General features: G+C 42.3%; 2 protein-coding genes across 4 annotated transcripts; one reads left to right on the forward strand and one right to left on the reverse strand.

Moving 5' to 3' along the window:
• Positions 1 to 1343: 1343 nt before the first annotated feature.
• Positions 1344 to 7587, reverse strand: TCEANC2 (transcription elongation factor A N-terminal and central domain containing 2). Its single transcript, XM_026086907.1, has 4 exons — positions 7486 to 7587; positions 6532 to 6673; positions 4307 to 4500; positions 1344 to 2461 (listed from the first exon to the last, which is right to left on the reverse strand). Exons 1-4 carry the CDS (start codon positions 7585 to 7587, stop codon positions 2273 to 2275), a joined length of 627 nt encoding a protein of 208 aa, XP_025942692.1. The 3' UTR covers positions 1344 to 2272.
• A 178-nt stretch (positions 7588 to 7765) lies between these two features.
• On the forward strand, positions 7766 to 16746 carry TMEM59 (transmembrane protein 59). Of its 3 annotated transcripts, none has more exons than XM_026086626.1 (8): positions 7766 to 7991; positions 10602 to 10707; positions 12862 to 12956; positions 13139 to 13291; positions 13570 to 13654; positions 13977 to 14058; positions 14874 to 14982; positions 15774 to 16746. In XM_026086626.1, the coding sequence occupies exons 1-8, from the start codon at positions 7800 to 7802 to the stop codon at positions 15927 to 15929; spliced, it is 978 nt and encodes a 325-aa protein (XP_025942411.1). In that variant the 5' UTR covers positions 7766 to 7799; the 3' UTR covers positions 15930 to 16746. The 3 variants fall into 3 exon arrangements, with proteins under 3 accessions (XP_025942411.1, XP_025942410.1, XP_025942412.1); XM_026086625.1 differs by having other exon boundaries at positions 7768 to 7991; positions 13974 to 14058; positions 15774 to 16744; XM_026086627.1 differs by lacking the exons at positions 7766 to 7991; positions 10602 to 10707 and having other exon boundaries at positions 12885 to 12956; positions 13125 to 13291; positions 13974 to 14058.
• Positions 16747 to 17001: the final 255 nt, after the last annotated feature.

The raw sequence follows: 17001 nt of genomic DNA on the forward strand, positions 1-17001 counted from the left end.
CCTATCTCGGTTCCCAGAACTAAACTGTGACAAACAGAAGTGGATCTCACCGAGCGGCTGTTCTCAGAGAACTGCCGTTTCTCCAGAGCAGCTCGCTTACAGCAGTCGTGCTGTCTCGAGTGTTACCCGCACGGTGCATCTCAAGCAGTTTCAGGGAGTCAGTAGTCTCTCCCCTAGATTGCAGTCGTGCAGACCAATGCACAGCACAGCATAAATTGGCCATGCTAGCACGTGTTTGGATAGGGCAAAGTCCTCCTAATGTGTATGATCCATGTGGGAAATTTCTCTGGCTCAGCTTTCACTAGGACCACAAGTTCCTTATTTTCAGGATTTTCGCTTCTCACAAATGTTACCCCAAAACTGAAAACTCAGGCTAGCACCAGCAACAGAAAGCTGAAAATAAATACTGCAGGTCTTGGCATCGCAGTTCTGGAAGCAAAGCCTAAAATGCTCATTGATCTTGAACCCCTTTTGTAACAGCCCAGGATACATGAATTCAGTCATGGCTATGCAGTTTGAAGTTATTTAAAGGAGAAATGGATCTGATTATTTGTAAGAAATAAATTGTGGGTTTTAACGTCCCTCGCTAGAGCCCAGTTATCAAGTGTTAAGTCTTCACTGACATATTATCTGTACAGTCATCACCTGCATATCTATCAGCTTCTGCCTCAGTCCCATAGTGTTTCCAGCACACCTATCTTTAACTGTCTACAAGTGAAATATCTGTGTGTCCAGGTTCAGGCAGCATGTCACTGTTTTCAGAGAAGTCAGCTGTCTGAAGATACCTTCCCTCTGCGTACAGTAACAACAGTCTTGCACTGGCCCAAGCAGTTCTGAATTACCTGCAAACACAACAGTGTTTACGTGTTCTTAGAAGAACCTGCAAATATCTAATGAAATTTAGAGTTCAATACTTCAGACAAATTTTGGGTGCTTCTTTAGCTTTTAGTGTCCAGAAAAAAGGTATTTAGCAGATCCACATAACCACATGCCACCACTGTTTTAGGATGAAGATCTGAATAAGGTGTCCCACTGCATTATTTGTCCTCAAGTGACTCTTTGGAGATAGGAGTGCTGACCACAACTTATCAAAAGACACTTCCTAGTGGTATACTAAACTTCAATTCCCACAACTGCTAATAGGCAAGTTTCACTCATCCCAGTATTTGGCTCTCTCTACCCCGATAGGTTGATCTCAGAAAATGGTTTGTGAACAGACAGTACTTTTACTTCCTACCAGTAGAGAAAGCCTGTGCCTGCCACAGCCTTAATAACGGGGAGCATATGGAGAACAAGATGACTTGTGGCACTAAAGAAATCAGAGTAAAAAATGAAAGGCCAGATTTCCAGTGTTTAATAACTAGTTTATTTCTGGTTCTGTTTTTTTGTTGCTTAAATTTGTTTACACAATCATTCTGAAGTATTTGTTCCTTTTGGAGGACAAAAGCTGTTACAAGGAGTATTTTCCTTACCAGCTCATTGTATTTAGAAATTTCATTTCAAGTTTTTTTTCATGTTACAGTACAAACAAGCACCACATTTAAATCATGAACGAGGTATAGAAGTTTGAGAGAGCTATTCATTAAATAGCAAAGAGGCATTAGATAGCACCTACATTCCAGGGCGTTTTGATTTTCACCCCAGAGCTTCAGAAAATGCCTGCAACGGTTAGGTCACTGAGGCTATGGAATGATGGACAGCAAGTTACTGAAACCTATTTTGTGTCCAACTTTGGAAAGGGGAGCAAAGGGAAGGAGGCAGCAAAAGGAAATCAGCTGGCCATCTCTTGCCCCATCAGAACCCAGCTGCAGCAGATATGGCTGATTTAGGGCTAACAAGAGTACATAGCTATCCACTGGCAATCTCCTTGGTTAGAATAATCACTCTGGATTTCCAGTATTTCTACTACCACAGCACAGAGCTGCTCCTTTATGCTTACACCTGAAGATCCACGTCAGGAATGGAGCCAAACTGAGGTATGACAAACTGTGGTAGAAGTGAGAAACATGTGAGTCAGCAAAGGTGGCTTTGTAGCAGGAAAATATACAGCATAGTAGCAGAAATGTTTCTTGCAAGAAGCCCACATAGATTTCCACCAAGTCAGATTTACAGCACCACTTTCATCATTACTGGCTCCTGTCTTCCRCGGTCCTGTTCATATGGTGGTGCCAAGTGAGCTGCACTGTCAGCACTTCTGCGCTCCTAAGATGGAAAGGGTTCCCAGTTCTGCAGAGATGTAGGCACACCAAGTTCTCACTCAGCATCAAGCACCTCACTTTTTATGGCTCTGTACAAATGCAGGGACAGTGAGCGTGCCAGTCTTGACTTCTGCTTGGATTTCAGGTTTGTGCTTTAATGAGAATACAAGAGCTCGCACCATTCTGCGATACGGTGTGCTAATGAGACGGGAAGAGAGATGAAAAGCTTCCCGCTCAATATTTTCAGCCAGTGGGTGATCAATCTGAAAACAGCAAAGTATAAAATTAGATCTTTACATTTAATAAGGAGACCAACTGATTGAAATTGGAGTTTGGTGCTTTTCAGAGTTTCTTCATTAATCAGCCTAGATTCAAGGAAATCTGCTTCCCATCACAAGTGAAACAGGAAGAGCAATTTAATTCCACCCTAGCAATTAAGGAACAAGGCAGTGTGGTCAGTCGCAGGCAACACATTCATGTCTCCAGCTGGGTGGCAGTACTTTGCCATCACAACAGGAAACTAATCTGCAACTAGCTTTGGGGATCGAGTTCAACTGCAATTATAAGCTACACCACACTGTCTCCATCAAGCTTACTTTTGATCTTGCTGATATAACGCACCTTGGATACTATTTTAAAGTCAATTCTAACAGCAACCCTAAGACATGCCAAACACTTGGCAACTCTGCCTGGTGCTATAAAGGGAAATGTGGGCTCTGTGTGTGTGGAAGGAGGTGTAATTAAGAATGCAGAAAAGGGATTTGCTAAATGTTAATTATGCAGTTATTGCTTCAACATGAGCCAAAACCTGTAATTTAGCACAGCTTAGAAAAAAAATCCCCTGCCTATCAAGAAAGGGTTTTAATTTCAGTTCTGCCTTTTTTGATTGGGAATCTCCCATGCTTTTGCATACAGGAGATTCCAGCATGCCAAATAGTACTCTTACAAGTCCTTTGCCCTCTTTTATTCTCTTTTTGCTACCCCTCACTTAATTTGCCCCTCTGCTGGGCTGCACTAGAAGCCCTTTTGTATCCATTCAGCCCCATTCTCCCTTCCTCTTTCTATCAGCCTTTCTCAGGTGTCCCTGCTTTCCTTTTGCTGGGCCCCTGTGGCTCCCCTGCTTATATATGCTGTTCACATATGGTGGTAGCTGCAAGCCAGAGGAGTAGTTCAGTTTCGGGTGAGTCCTGTTCAGAGGGGGTTCTGCCTGGTCCTGCTTTACCTAATACCATTTGTTTTAGGGTGATACCATATCCCTCATGTCCCATAGGTTCAGACTTCATCACTATGCATAGATGCACTCCCCCAAAACTGGACTTGACCAGCAGCCTGGGAAAGGTCAGCTTTCCATAAAATCATTCTGAGACCTTCCCACAGCAACCCATCCTTTTGCTCTGCCTCAGTCCAGAAGGACTAGAAGTTGAAGAGGTTGTTTTCATAGCTAGCAACACATAGGTTTTTAACTTTTCTCTGAAACTCTTGAGTGCCTACCACTTGACTTGCCATTTAAAGGATAATTAATGAATAAACTAAATGATAATTATTACAGAGTTTCATAGAGCAAGCAAACTGATCATGAAGCCTTGCAGCAAATCCTGTTTGTTTATGCAAAGATACCAGAGGGATCTGGTATTTAGCACCACTTTATATACTGTCAACCCTGCCTCTGTTTTTGCAATAGATTTCAATTTACCAATACTTAATTACTTAAATACAAAACATCTAAAAGGTCCCAGTGTTGCTTTCGCAGCTGATAAGTAGCAGAGAAAACTATATGTTCTACTAACTTCCTTCTTCTCTTATACGGCCTAGCTGCAGCAGATATGCAACTGTCCCATTTGCTAGTTATGTAAAGGAGAGCAATACACACCTCACTTACAATAAACATGTTCACTTGGTCAAGAACAAAAAAATCTACCTTGAAAACAAAGCTCCTTATAAATATAGACATGCAGAGAATCACAGAAAACAGGAACAGGTCATCTAGCCTTGTCCCCACCCTGCAGGCAGGATCACCTTTATAGTAACTACATCTGAAAAAGGTTTGTCTAACTTGTTCTTATAGGAAGTTACTCTTTCAGCCAAAGACAAATGGACCTGAACACTACCTCTAGGTCCAGGGCTTTGCAAAGCAGCTTCCGCGCGTTCTTTCTGAAAACCTCCGTCTTGGGATCACTCTTGACTTCTATTGAGGGTTTGTTTGAATGGTCTTTGATGAAAGTTCGCCACTCCGTGTAAACATCCTTTGCAAGGCTGGCCACATCGTGATCTGAATGTTTGCGCATCTTATTCACTGTGTGACCTGGAAAACAGCAACAGCTCATTCAGCTTTGGTAGGTGGACAAAATATAACAGACACAAGAAGTTATACTGGGGCTAAAATAGCCCCACACATTTGTAATTCAGGCARTGTCAGCAAAATAACCAAAGCATGGGCACAAATGTAAATACGAAATCACTAGGGGCAAACMCTGAAGTTCTTATTCACTGATTTCTGCAGTGATTCCTGCAGAGCACTGGTGAGGCCGTGTCTGGAGTACTGTGTCCAGTTCTGGGCTCTCCAGTACAAGAGAGATATGGAGCTACTGGAGCAAGTCCAGTGAAGGGCCAGTAAGGTGATTATGGGACTGGAGCATCTGTCATGAGGAGAGGCTGAGAGAGCTAGGACTGGTTAGCCTGAAGAGCAGGGTGTAAAGAAGACTGAGCCAGACACTTTCCAGTGGTGCCCAGTGACAGCACAAGAGGCAACAGGTACAAACTGAAACACAGGAAGTTCCACCTGAATATAAGAAAAAACTTTTTTACTTTGAGGGTGACTGAGCACTGGAGCAGGTTGCCCAGAGAGGTTGTGGAGCCTCCATCCTTGAGGATATTCAAACCCCAGTGGGACACAGTCCTGGATAACCTGCTCTAGCTGACCCTGCCTGTGCCAGGGAGTTGGACTAGATGATCTCCAGAGTTCCTTTCCAACCTCAACCCTTCTGTGATTTTTGCCTGAGCAATTACCAAGCAGTTGAGTTATTCATGTGAAAATTACTCTTCCGAGTCACTAAGGTGTGGAGAGACACTTATGTAATACAGGGCTACATACATTTCTAGACAGATATTACATCTGACATAAATGTTGTAAGATTGGTCTACAAGGAATACTTTTTTTTTAAACTAAAAAACCCTTAAGGAAGCAGATGGGGCTAGTGATGTTTATAGTGTTTTGTAGTGTTTTAATATGAGAACATCACGGTGCCTCCGAGCAGAATCTTTCCAATTGACATGAATAATTTGTTCAGCATACCGACACCCCAGGTACTACACCGAGGCCTGCCAGTGCAAAGAGACTTTCCTTTGAGAGGAGACAGAAGGGATCCTTTTCCAGCTGGATATTTTTCTGACCTACTGGTTGGTCTCACTAGCGGTAGTGCCTGACCGGCGGTAACACCACTGGCCAGAAGAGGTCACTGTTAGTCTTCTGCGGCTTTCTTCCAGCCCAGCAGCGTTCAGGCAAGCACCGAGAAAAATCTCAGGAAAAGGCTGAATGAGCTAAAGACGGCAAACTAAATGACAACTCAGAAGTAAGAAGAAAGGGGCAGATCCCGTCTCCTTTTCCAAGGCAAGGAGGGCTCTTTGAATAGAGATCCAGCTGCTCTAATGGCAAACAAAGGCCAGAACGACCACCTCTTGCTTCCRGATACTTTGGATGCTCTGTGCCACGTATGATCTTCATAGACAGGAAAGGCAGGGTCCGTGTGGTCTCACGTTATTCCTCCCCCCAAGTCCTGTGGAAAGTGGTCAGGCATAGGGCTGTGTTATTTGCCTGGAACTGCCAGTCTGCTGGGGATTTCTCAGCGTGAGGATGCACTAAGCACTTCTGGGCCATTGCGAGGAGAATTCTTGCACATTTGGAGGATTCAGCCAGGTCTAATGGAAAGGCCCATCTCAGACCGCAAGGGAGCACTCTGCCCTGCCCCCAGCAGACGGCAGTAGAAGGAACGACACAGAGAGGTGCCTGTGAAGATCTCTTCAAAAATTCTGCTGCAGAAGGAGTGATGCAATATTTGGTAATAAGCAGGCAGCCTTCATATACTGGGAGGAATTAYAGGAGCGCTGACTTTTTTCAGTATGAGTTATGAAAACTGCAGGCTGAATACCAATGATTTTTTTATTCAGTGACTGGATAAACCTTTTGAGATCACTGCTACAAAATCACATCTACACTCCTTTCTTAAAAAAAAAAAAAAAAAGCCTGTGAGCTAGTCTCTTTTGTATTGGTAATCCAAGCAGCAAAGGATGCAAGGCAGTCTAATATTCACACTCTAGATCAGGCAACAAGACGTACCTATTTTTGTTGAAAGTAACACTTCCTTGGAAGGTAGTTTCTTTTTCAGCTCCTCCAAAGCTTCAACCAGATTCTCTTTCGGTTGCCCTGGAAGCTCAAGTATAGATTTCCACCGTTTTATGTCTTCCACAACCACAACTCTCTGAAAAAGAGAAAARCCATGAGAAAAGTGGAATATTCTTATTACAAATAAAGACATTGGCTTCTCCTCAGCTAATGGGACTGCTATTGACACATGAATTATTGATTACAACACGAACCAGAGCACAGAATACATGACGGTCTGGAATGATGGGTATTTGCTTGAGATTAGCACCCTACTGCAAATCAAGATGGAAGTAAGTAGAAGGCAAAGTAAGATACTTAATCTTGTTCTGCCAAACTCAGGGCGCTTAACAGCAAATGTTTGCTAGAAGAGAAGTGTTCTGAATTTAAGGAGTCTGTGGTATAAATGCACTGTAATACAAAAGGGGATAAGATAGGGAGGCAGCCAATTATATCATCCTCAGCAGCCTGGCAGAATCTGAATCTTGTTCAGATTGGTTTCAAAGTTAAAATTACGTCAGCAGAGAGAGAAATGAAGCATCAGGAGCAGGATCGCAATCTCAAGAACACCTGAGATTTGCACAACGTTTTTTATTTGAACTGTTTACAGCAGAACTTACTAGAAGAGGCTGCAAAATACACAAGTCTCATTACACTTCAGATGCGAGGCCTCTTACAACGATTCAGCAAAGGCCAGACAGCCGGTGCGCTCCGTGCGCCACCCTCCTGCTTTCTGCCTTACGTTAATAAGCTCTTTGGCGCAGGCCGCCCGCCCCTCACCCGCTCCCGAGGCCTTCGAGGCCGCGGCGCCCCTCAGCCCGCTCCCCGCGGAGGCCTCCCCTCACCCCGGGGGCAGGGGGAGGGGGCCGCCCCCCCCCCCCCGGGGGCGCAGCCCGCCCGGTCACCTGCCTTGAGGGACTCGAGGGTGGCCTGGCGGTAGGCGCCGGGGGCGGCGGCGGCCCCGCGGGGGGGCCCGGCGGCGCGGGCCCTTCGCACCACGAAGCGGTCCATGCCCGCCCCGCCCCCTGCCGGAAGCCGCCGCCGCCCCGCCCCTTCCGCCGGGTAGTTCCCGCCCGCGGCGCGGCCCCGCGGGGTGCCTGGCCCCACCCCGCAGATAGGACTACATCTCCCAGCAGCCATCGCGCCGCGGGGTAGTCTCGCGAGACTCTAACGGCGCTCTGCCCCGCCCCGCTCGGCCGGGGCGCTGCGGGAGGGGGAGGAAGATGGCGGCGCGGCGGGGCGGCCTCCTCTGCCTGCCTCTCGCTGTGGTGCTCCTGGCCGGCGGCCGGGCCCGAGCGGCCGGGCCTCCTCCTCCGCCGCCGGGCTCCTCCGAGGCCTTTGACTCCGTGCTGGGCAACACGGCGTCGTGTCACCGCGCCTGCCAGCTGACCTACTCCCTGCACACCTACCCCAAGGTAGGGGCGGGCCCCGCCGCGGCGGCCGTGCGACCCCCGGGCCCGGCCCCTCGTCCTGGCCCCGGCTGGCAGGAAGCGGCCGCGTTTCCCCCTCTCAGCGAGAGGGGCTCCTGGCCGCGCCGCGCCGCGCCGCTCCGCACGCCTTCCCCGGCGGCGGCGGGCCTCTCTTTAAATAGGCACGGGCCTGAAAGCAGCGCGCGATCCAGGAGTGCTCCGGCTCGGCCAGCGCAGCGCTGCTTTGGGGCTGCCAGCCTCATCCCGCCTGGGTGCTCGCCCCCTCGGAGCAGGGAGTGCTGCGGCTTCTCGAAAGATACGTGCTTCTCCTCGGAAGCGTACACTGCTGCTAGCCAAAGAGACGCCACATCGTCTAAAAATCCTCTCTCAAAGTATAGCTTAGTTACTTGTGGGTTTGGGGTTCTTGTTTCTTCCCCCCCCCCCCCATTTCTAAAGAGGCAACTGTAATTTGACTTGGGCTTCTCTGTATTTTTAGAGCACTAAAACAGGACAGTGGCCAACACAGGCTACAGATCCTGAGCCAGGACACCAGTGCGACACTTGAGTTTTGGAGGATGAGGCATAAAAGATGGCAGACGAGTAGCTTGACAAAACCTTCAACCTGTATTTTGATTCACTTGCACAGAGAATTTTCTCTCTTGTGATGAAGAGCATAGAGAAATAGCCTCTAATAGCAATATAGCTTCCCACCCCAGAGTTCGTTGTCAGTTCAAAGCTTTGTACAGTTCTGAGCTACTGGTTTGAATTTGGAAAATCCATTCCCTGTTTCAAAATCTCATCTTTCGTGGTTTGTTCTTGGCAAAATACCTTATTCTCTATTGCAGCTATTTAGCAGTTTGAATTATAGGTGATGGGAACTTTTATACTACCTTTGAGATTTCACATGAGGGCAGCAGGCAGTAATAAGACAAAAAAAGATGGCAGCAATAGTATTAGGTAATAGGGCTTTGTTTTTGTATGAATTTGTGACTCAGTAGTTGATACCGGTATTTCCACAGAGGGAAGTAACAGGGATTTGTGTGGAATAAAAGTGAACTTGGATCCGCACGTATGATGTGTTTTCATGCCTACATATAACAATAGTGAGGAGAAAGAGCAAAACTTGAGAATTAAATTAGGACTAAACATTATCCTAAAATATTTCCTTACTATTTTGGAGTAGTTTTCTTGTTTTTGTTATAAGACCCTTTCAAGTTCAAGAAAAGCTGATTATTGCTGTGATTTTTTTTTTTTTTACAGTACCCTTCCAACTCTTTATGTTGTGTTGTTGGAGCTGTCAAATGATACAGCCATCTCTTCCATTTCATTTAGTCTTTGTTCCATTTGTCRCAAAACTACCAGTTAAATTGGAGGAAATTGTTTTAATTGCCATTGAAAAGCAAGACAAACATTAAGACCTGKGTGCAAGAGTACAATAGAAACATGTCTGCTAAAGTTAATTCATTATGGATATTAATGTACGTAACATGTTTTCTGCAACAACATAACTATCTTAACTCTAACAATGCTGACAAGATGGCTAAGTTTTAATCTATATTGTTTTCTACTTTTCTATATTAAAAAGCATATGAACTTGTGCTTTCAGAGAAACATAATGGCCAGTTCATTTGCAGTGGATTGCACAGTAAGGTGTGGTATGTTTGTCTTCTGTTATATGAATTCAGAGTCTTTTTTCCATGTGTAAAGCAACTGGCTGCAATCATTTGAGTCATTGTGTAGGTAATAGGTTTGACGGATTTGATTTTGCTGAGTGATCGCTAATAGGAGTGTTCACATGAAGCAGGCAGTCATTAGTTCTGCAAGGTGAGGAGCACCATATGTGGGAAGTGTGTGTCCCTCCCTTTGATATGGTGGATAGAAGAAATACTAGGTATAGATTTTCTGTACTGGCATAATCGCAATGTTTTTTATAGTTGCTATAAGGAATTACTTTCCCTTTCAGTTCAATATAATAAATAAAAATGCCTGTTTGTGAAACTATTTTGGCAAGTAACCAGTTAACAGGGTACTGGTGTAGTAGTACATCAGAAGATAATCTTCTATTTTAACAACTCTGTCGTAATTCTAATTAGAGTATAGTAGATATATTGTAGCATGTTGTCAAAATATRTCTTTGTTTTGCTCCTCACCTGTTGGGTTCTGACATTAAACTTTTGAGGGRGAGGACTGTCAACTTCTTGTATGATTAAATGAAGACTATTGGAGTATGTCAGTAAATTTTTTGCAGCCAGTATCTCTTATTTTTTAAACCATCAGTTTTTCAGAAACGCAGTGCAACTTTGCTTTGAGTTGTAGGAGGCTTGAATGTACAAAATAGTTTGCTGTTCAGGGTCTGCCCACTGCAGAATAACGAGCTCTCTTCGAAATAAGGAAATCAATAGTTATATTACACTGTTAAAGAGCTGTAATTTGGCTTTGTTTAATATCATCCAGAGTGTCATGTTTAGCTGGCTGTGGGGAAGGATGGTGATAGAGTGATGCTCTAGTAGATGACTTTCTATAACTCTTCCCACCCCCAAAAAGGGAAGAATTGTTTGTTTCTTGACATTTTATTCTTGAATGGAGGAATATGAGTCTTTGCTTGTGCCTTCCCAGGAGGAGGAACTGTTTGCGTGCCAGCGAGGCTGCAGGCTGTTTTCCATTTGTCAGTTTGTGGATGATGGCATTGATTTGAATCGGACCAAACAGGAATGTGACTCTGGTAAGAATTCAGTACTCCTTCAACATCCTGTAGTATATAAACAAATGAAGGGAAGAGAAGGAATGTTAGGATGTTGTCAGGTTGGTGGGATTATTTCAGTGGGGATTTTTGTTTTTGTTTTTTGACAAATTCTTAAACATTATGTCCAGGATATAAAAATCTGTATGGAAATTTTCTGCTTTGTGGAAGTTTCTCCTTACCTGATACTTAGTGTTGTCATCTTACTGTGTTTCTGAAATATAATCAGTTGATTTAAATAAATTAGAAATACTTAATTTTATTATAAAAAGTTTGTCATAGAAGATAAAAAGTCTGAACAAAATAACTTACCAAGTTAACAGTTTTCCTTCAATTGTTCCATGCAACATCACTCCCATTTACATTCCTAGCAAACTTGGTTATAAATGTATAAAGGTAAATAAATCAGCTGGTGTAAAAATCTTAAAGTCCTGTGTCTTGTAACTTGTAGTCTAGGCTACGTCCTGAGGTTTATCTAAAACTATACAGTTGGGAATGAGGTGCGTGTTTTGTTTGAAATCGCTGTGAAATATTTGTGACTACTTCTCTCAGATTATCTGTATTAGAGCAAAAAGCTTATAGTGAAGATGAAATATGTTGCTGTAGAGCAGCTGTTTTTTTTTCCCAGTCATATAGAACTTTCATCCAGTAATACTGAGACAGTTGGTTAACGCTTTTATTCAGAGCATAAGTGGGACATAACAGCCCAAAGCAGGAAAGCTGGTATCTCTCCCTCTATATTTCAAATACARTTAAGCACCAAGTCAGTATGGAAAAGAGGCTTTTACTCTCTCAGTAATTCGTGAAAGCAAGAAGACTGGTGGCTAGCTGAGAGAGCTGATAGAAAGTTTGTAGGTAGAAAGCCTGACGTGCAAAGATGCTAATGCGATACAAAGCTGCATTAAATACTCTAGAAATGGGCTAATGCTCTAGTCTGTCATACACYGTGTATAGCTGTGATACAGCATGTCAATCTAGTTGTCAAACCACACATGAGAGAGTGCCATGAAAAGGGTAATGCAGCAATAGACCAAATGTAGAGGTAATTGAACAGTTGCTTACTTTCTGGTTTAACTCTTCTCTCTGAGGCTGTTGTCTTTTGCCAGCTTATGTTCTGTAATCTGTTACATTGGTTGGTGCCCTGACTAATTATTCTGTGCTTGGCAAGATACTTCCTGGCTGATCTGCTCAGTGCTGTCTTCTGATGTTTCTTTATGAATACTAGCTCTAGTTTGGTGGCAGTTTTACCACAGAATTGTTGTTCAGGTGCTATGAACTGAATACTAAGATGTTTAGCTGCTGATGCCACGCTTCTCGCCAGGATTTTTCATGCCTGTAGCTTTCCTGATGGTRCACTTGCTCATTTTCCTCTCCTGTGGGAAGACTGGGAGAACTACTGTACTCTGTATTTCCACTTGATTCGAGTCTTCAGTTCTGGTAATGCTGTAACATCATCYGTCTAGCTTTAGTGTTTTGGGGAAGAGCTATTGCCATGTATTGTCTCCCAATTTCTCCACGTGTAAGCTGTAGTAATTCAGGTTTCTTGGTCTTTATGGTCTCTAATGAACAATTCTTATAAGATATTTGTAAAACAAGAAAAGAGTTGGCTTCATTTTTGGTAGAAATTGTTCAGTTAGACTTCCAATGCAGTTTCTGTACTCATCACATCASCAGGAGAGCACTCTCTTGTTTTGCTGTGATACCATAACTTCTGCTGTTACCTCAAAGGGATTTAATGGACTGATGGTCCTTCTATTAAGTTCTTTTTAGGATCCCAGCTCTGTTCTCTCAGGTAAAATTCATATTTCATGTGATATATGCAGCAAAAACTATAGTAGTAATGGGAGGATGAAAGCAAACCTGCATCCCTGAATTCGTCCAGAGTAATACTCCTGACCAGTTGCTCTGATTGCATTCAGATTTCAAATACATTGTCTGTCTGAGCTCTGATCCCTTCACCTTCACTAGTCCAAAGAGCAAGTGCTACACTTGGAGTGGTTGCTGTATCTTTCTCTACAAATGAGATTGTCGATCTTCAACCTGCTGCTTTGTTCCTGATCCAAGTTATACTAAAAATGTTTTTCTTAACTAAAATACAGAAATTATCTTCTCATTTGGGGAACTTCTTCCTTGCAGCCTGTACTGAAGCATATTCCCAATCTGATGAACAATATGCTTGCCATCTTGGATGCCAGAACCAATTGCCATTTGCTGAGTTAAGGCAAGAACAAGTAAGTAGATGACATGTTTTTCAAATACCACCTACTTGTTTTCTGCTCAATGTGTCTTTTAAATTTGATAAAATGGAAGAGAAATCTTCCTAAGGAGTGAAATTTAGACATGGGCTGAAGAAGAAACTGACTTCTTTGTCATGTAAAAGCAAATGGAAAACCCCTTAGTATTGTGTTTGCAGTTGATGTCCCTGATGCCAAGAATTCATCTCCTCTTTCCTCTGACACTGGTGAGATCATTCTGGAGTGACATGATGGATTCAGCTCAGAGCTTCATAACATCCTCATGGACTTTCTACCTTCAAGCAGATGATGGCAAAATTGTCATATTCCAGGTGCTTGTCTTTTTYGTTGAGATTAAAGTGTCCCAGGTGCGCTAAATGTTTAACTCTGCTCCTTCCAGTAGCAGAAAAGACTGTGGAGCACTTTCAGAAGTGTTTAGTTTTTTTGATAGTATTTCACTGCCTTTTAGGGCCAGTGCAGGAAAAAAAATCAAACTTATGTGAATGGTGCATATCTTAAGGTTATCTTCCCTATTAATTTTGAAAATGAGAATGATCAGGATTGGCTGAAGCTTGCAAGCAGGATCTCCTAACTCCTTATTTTGTTTTAGTCAAAGCCAGAAGTACAGTATGTTCCACAGCTTGATCAGGAAACTGGAGATACGAGAGAATCCTTGTCACTGAGTAAAACAGCCTGTAAGTTGATTTTTGTGCTTTGGAAGAACAAATGCAAATATTTCATGCTATGCGAGGGGAAAAAAAAAGTTGCATGTGCACATGAAGGCAAATGTTTTAGAAAGCTAAAATGTAAATATATTTATGTCATGTAGGCTGCCCTGTGCACACTTCCACAAAATCTGTGGTAGAAACCAAACTGTGCGGGAAATAAACATGCAAGTTAGAGCTATCTTTAAATCTTCCTTTTATGCTCTCTGTATAGACAAGCTACATGAAGCTGGAATCTTCTCTTGTTTTGATTGCTTTGCTGACAACTGTTTCTGCTGTTATATTTCAGTAGACCTACGTCCAGGAAGTTCACAGTCATACCAAGGACTTTTTGAAGAGCGAGAAAATGATAGCTTTTTCAAGTGTCTTTCCACGTATGTGTATTCTAGCTTGTAAAGCCCAACATGGAGGATAATGGTCCTTCRTGCACGTGTATGGTGGCACTGCTGCAAGATCTCCAAGTGCTAGAAAGTCTGCTAGGTTCAAGAAGCATAGCCTYTGGAGTGGGTGTTAAAACTGTGTGTCCGACTGCTTGTTCTTGCTGCTTTTCCCTGCTAGCCCCATGTTATTTGTAGGCTATGCTGCCAACTTTCATTCTCTTTTCCATTCTGTTGAACATAATATTGATAATTTCCTACGCTATTTTTTGAGTGTTCTGTGAACTGTTTGATCAGTTCTGTGTTTTGCCTGTTCTTTAGCTCTTGGCTATGTTTCAGAGCAAAGCAGTTGTGTTTTGTGTTATATACTGGGATTGTCTGATATGAAAGACATTGTTTTGTCTCATTTCTAGGCTGAAAATACCCAGTATATCTTTATTTAAGCCTTGCTAAAGATCAGCATCTTGGTTCCTCTTCCCTGTCCTCACTGATGACTTTCTGCTTAAAAGTTTAGACATTAAGGATCAGTGAATTGCACCCTAAGTACATAACAGAAAAATCTGTTTTTAAAATTTTGAGTGTGAGGAATCTTGGGGTCCAATAATCAGGATCCAGACAGTTTTTTAGTGTCTTTCATGTCAGATAATAAATAGGCATTAGGAGTTATGTTGATTACTCAAGAGTCTGAAGTGGGTTATGCAGAGACTAGTGAATCAGCAGGAAATGTAATGAAAATTGAGCAGAACTTTTTAAAGAGTAAAGATACTGTTGTATTYGATATATTAAATTTAGTAACATTCTTTCCATTTCAGAAATTCCAGTTGGATTTTAACCACTACGCTTGTCCTCTCAGTGTTGGTGCTGCTCTGGATTTGTTGTGCAACTGTTGCTACAGCTGTAGAGCAGTATGTTCCATCTGAGGTAGCTGTATTTTATACCTTACAATGTTTTGCATTTATCCATTGTATTACTTACGTGTTACAACTGTCTAGAGAACAAGAAATGTCTGGGAGAATGGGATTTCAATTGGAAAGGGTTTTTTATTTTGCAGCTGTTGTTAGCAAGCCAATTTTGTTTAAATGTTTATAGCTGAATGATTCTTACTCACTTCTCAAATTATGATTTTATAGCTGAACAAATATTACTCATTTTGTGGCTGATAGGAGGTCTGGATCTTACTCAGGCAGCCCAGATGCAATGTCTTTTGGTTTGTAGTGCTGTCCTCTTGACAACCTTCAGATTACTCATAGCAGATGGAGGCTGCTTTTAGTGCCTCTGGGAATAAAGCTATGCCAAGGGTTACATGGTGCAGGCAGAAGCGAGTGTGGTTTTATTCCGGGAGGATGACTAGGGGAAGTAGAAGTGACAACATGTATGGGTGAGCACAGAGAGTCTGATCAGAGGGGGACTGTCTGAACTAGCATCCSCAGAGCTCAGAGAGATTCCTGCACTTCTGAAATAAGCAAGATTCAGAGCTTTCAACCAAAAGGAGCTGGTGCACAAGCATTGTATTTACTGTTCTGGCAGATCTAATGCCTTTTTCTTGGACTCAAGTCTCGTTTCAAACATGAATTTCAGATGTTATGAAAAGTTTGGATTAGCTTGTGTTGTCTTCCAGCTTTCAAAACTAAGTGCATAGTTACATAATGCAATGCGTTTTATTCCCAATATCAAGCATCTTTATCTTAAATTAAGTTGTTTAAATATTTCAGAAGCTGAGCATCTATGGAGACTTGGAATACATGAATGAACAAAAAATGAACAGATATCCGTCCTCTGCACTTGTTGTGGTTAGATGCAAGACTGAGGAACATGAAGAAGCAGGACCTCTTCCTACAAAAGTTAATTTGGCTCAATCAGCAATCTAAATAAGTCTTCGTTGGATTAAATAGACTAATTCTAACAGCGCTAGCAACTCCTGATTGTGGTGGTTCTTCAGATAAGAAGCTTAGCAGCCAGGCTTTAAATGCAAATAAAACTACAGAATCAACAAATGTCATGGGATTTTGTTTTCAACTAGCAGTGAAGATTCAGACATCTTGAATTTGTTTGTTACCAGATGTAATCACTTTTCCCTGGTGTTTGCTATGTGTCTTTTTGCTTACAAAATCTGTAAGCATGCTTTCCATACTTTTGCCATGACACTTTCAAACTTATTTGTGTGTTCTAGGATGTAATGTGTACATTCAGAGTTAGCTTTGTAAAGGTTTAAGAAATTCTAAGTAGGCAGGAGATACTTTTTTTTAGTGTTGCACTTTCCGTTGTAGTTAAAAGAAAATATTATAAAACTATCTGATGTTTTTTTTTTGTTTTTTTTTATGTGTTAATGCCCATGCACAAACAACCCTTTCTCCAAAAATAGAAATATATTTTTTTCTATGGTGTGGCAATATCCAAGATGCAAAGCATTTGTGAGGTACAAAACTCAGTTTGTCAAATATGGGAACTTTTAATAAAACTTGTGGATGTATCCTTTCACATATATAGAACATCACATGGTTAATTATTCTGTCAAACTTTAGCCTTCAAGTCTTAAATTGCTTGTAAAGTTAGAGCTTGTGTTTTCTGAAGAAATTCTTCCTTCTGTTTTTGATTAACTATTCCAGTCTTGTAACTTCATTTGCAGAAACGGGTTGATTTCTGAGAAATGAGAACAGACAAATAAAATTGACTGTATGTAAAATGTTGACTGTATAGCTTTTTGCTACGGTTAATTATTGACCATAGAACATTTGATGGAAAAGCCTGTCTGTAGCATTCCTCTCATAGGCGGTGTGACCTCATTTTGCTATAGCAAGTCAATAATATGACACCACCTAACAGCATCCCCCGTATACCTAATATATTTTTTTGCAGTTCTTTAAGATTAGTGTATGCTGGCTCCCATAGCATTCACAGTTTGGGGACTTATATGTTTTATTGTAATGTCTCTGTAAGTGT

The sequence above is a fragment of the Apteryx rowi genome, unplaced genomic scaffold, assembly GCF_003343035.1.
Source record: "Apteryx rowi isolate R43461 unplaced genomic scaffold, aptRow1 scaffold_7, whole genome shotgun sequence".
Taxonomy (NCBI): domain Eukaryota; kingdom Metazoa; phylum Chordata; class Aves; order Apterygiformes; family Apterygidae; genus Apteryx; species Apteryx rowi.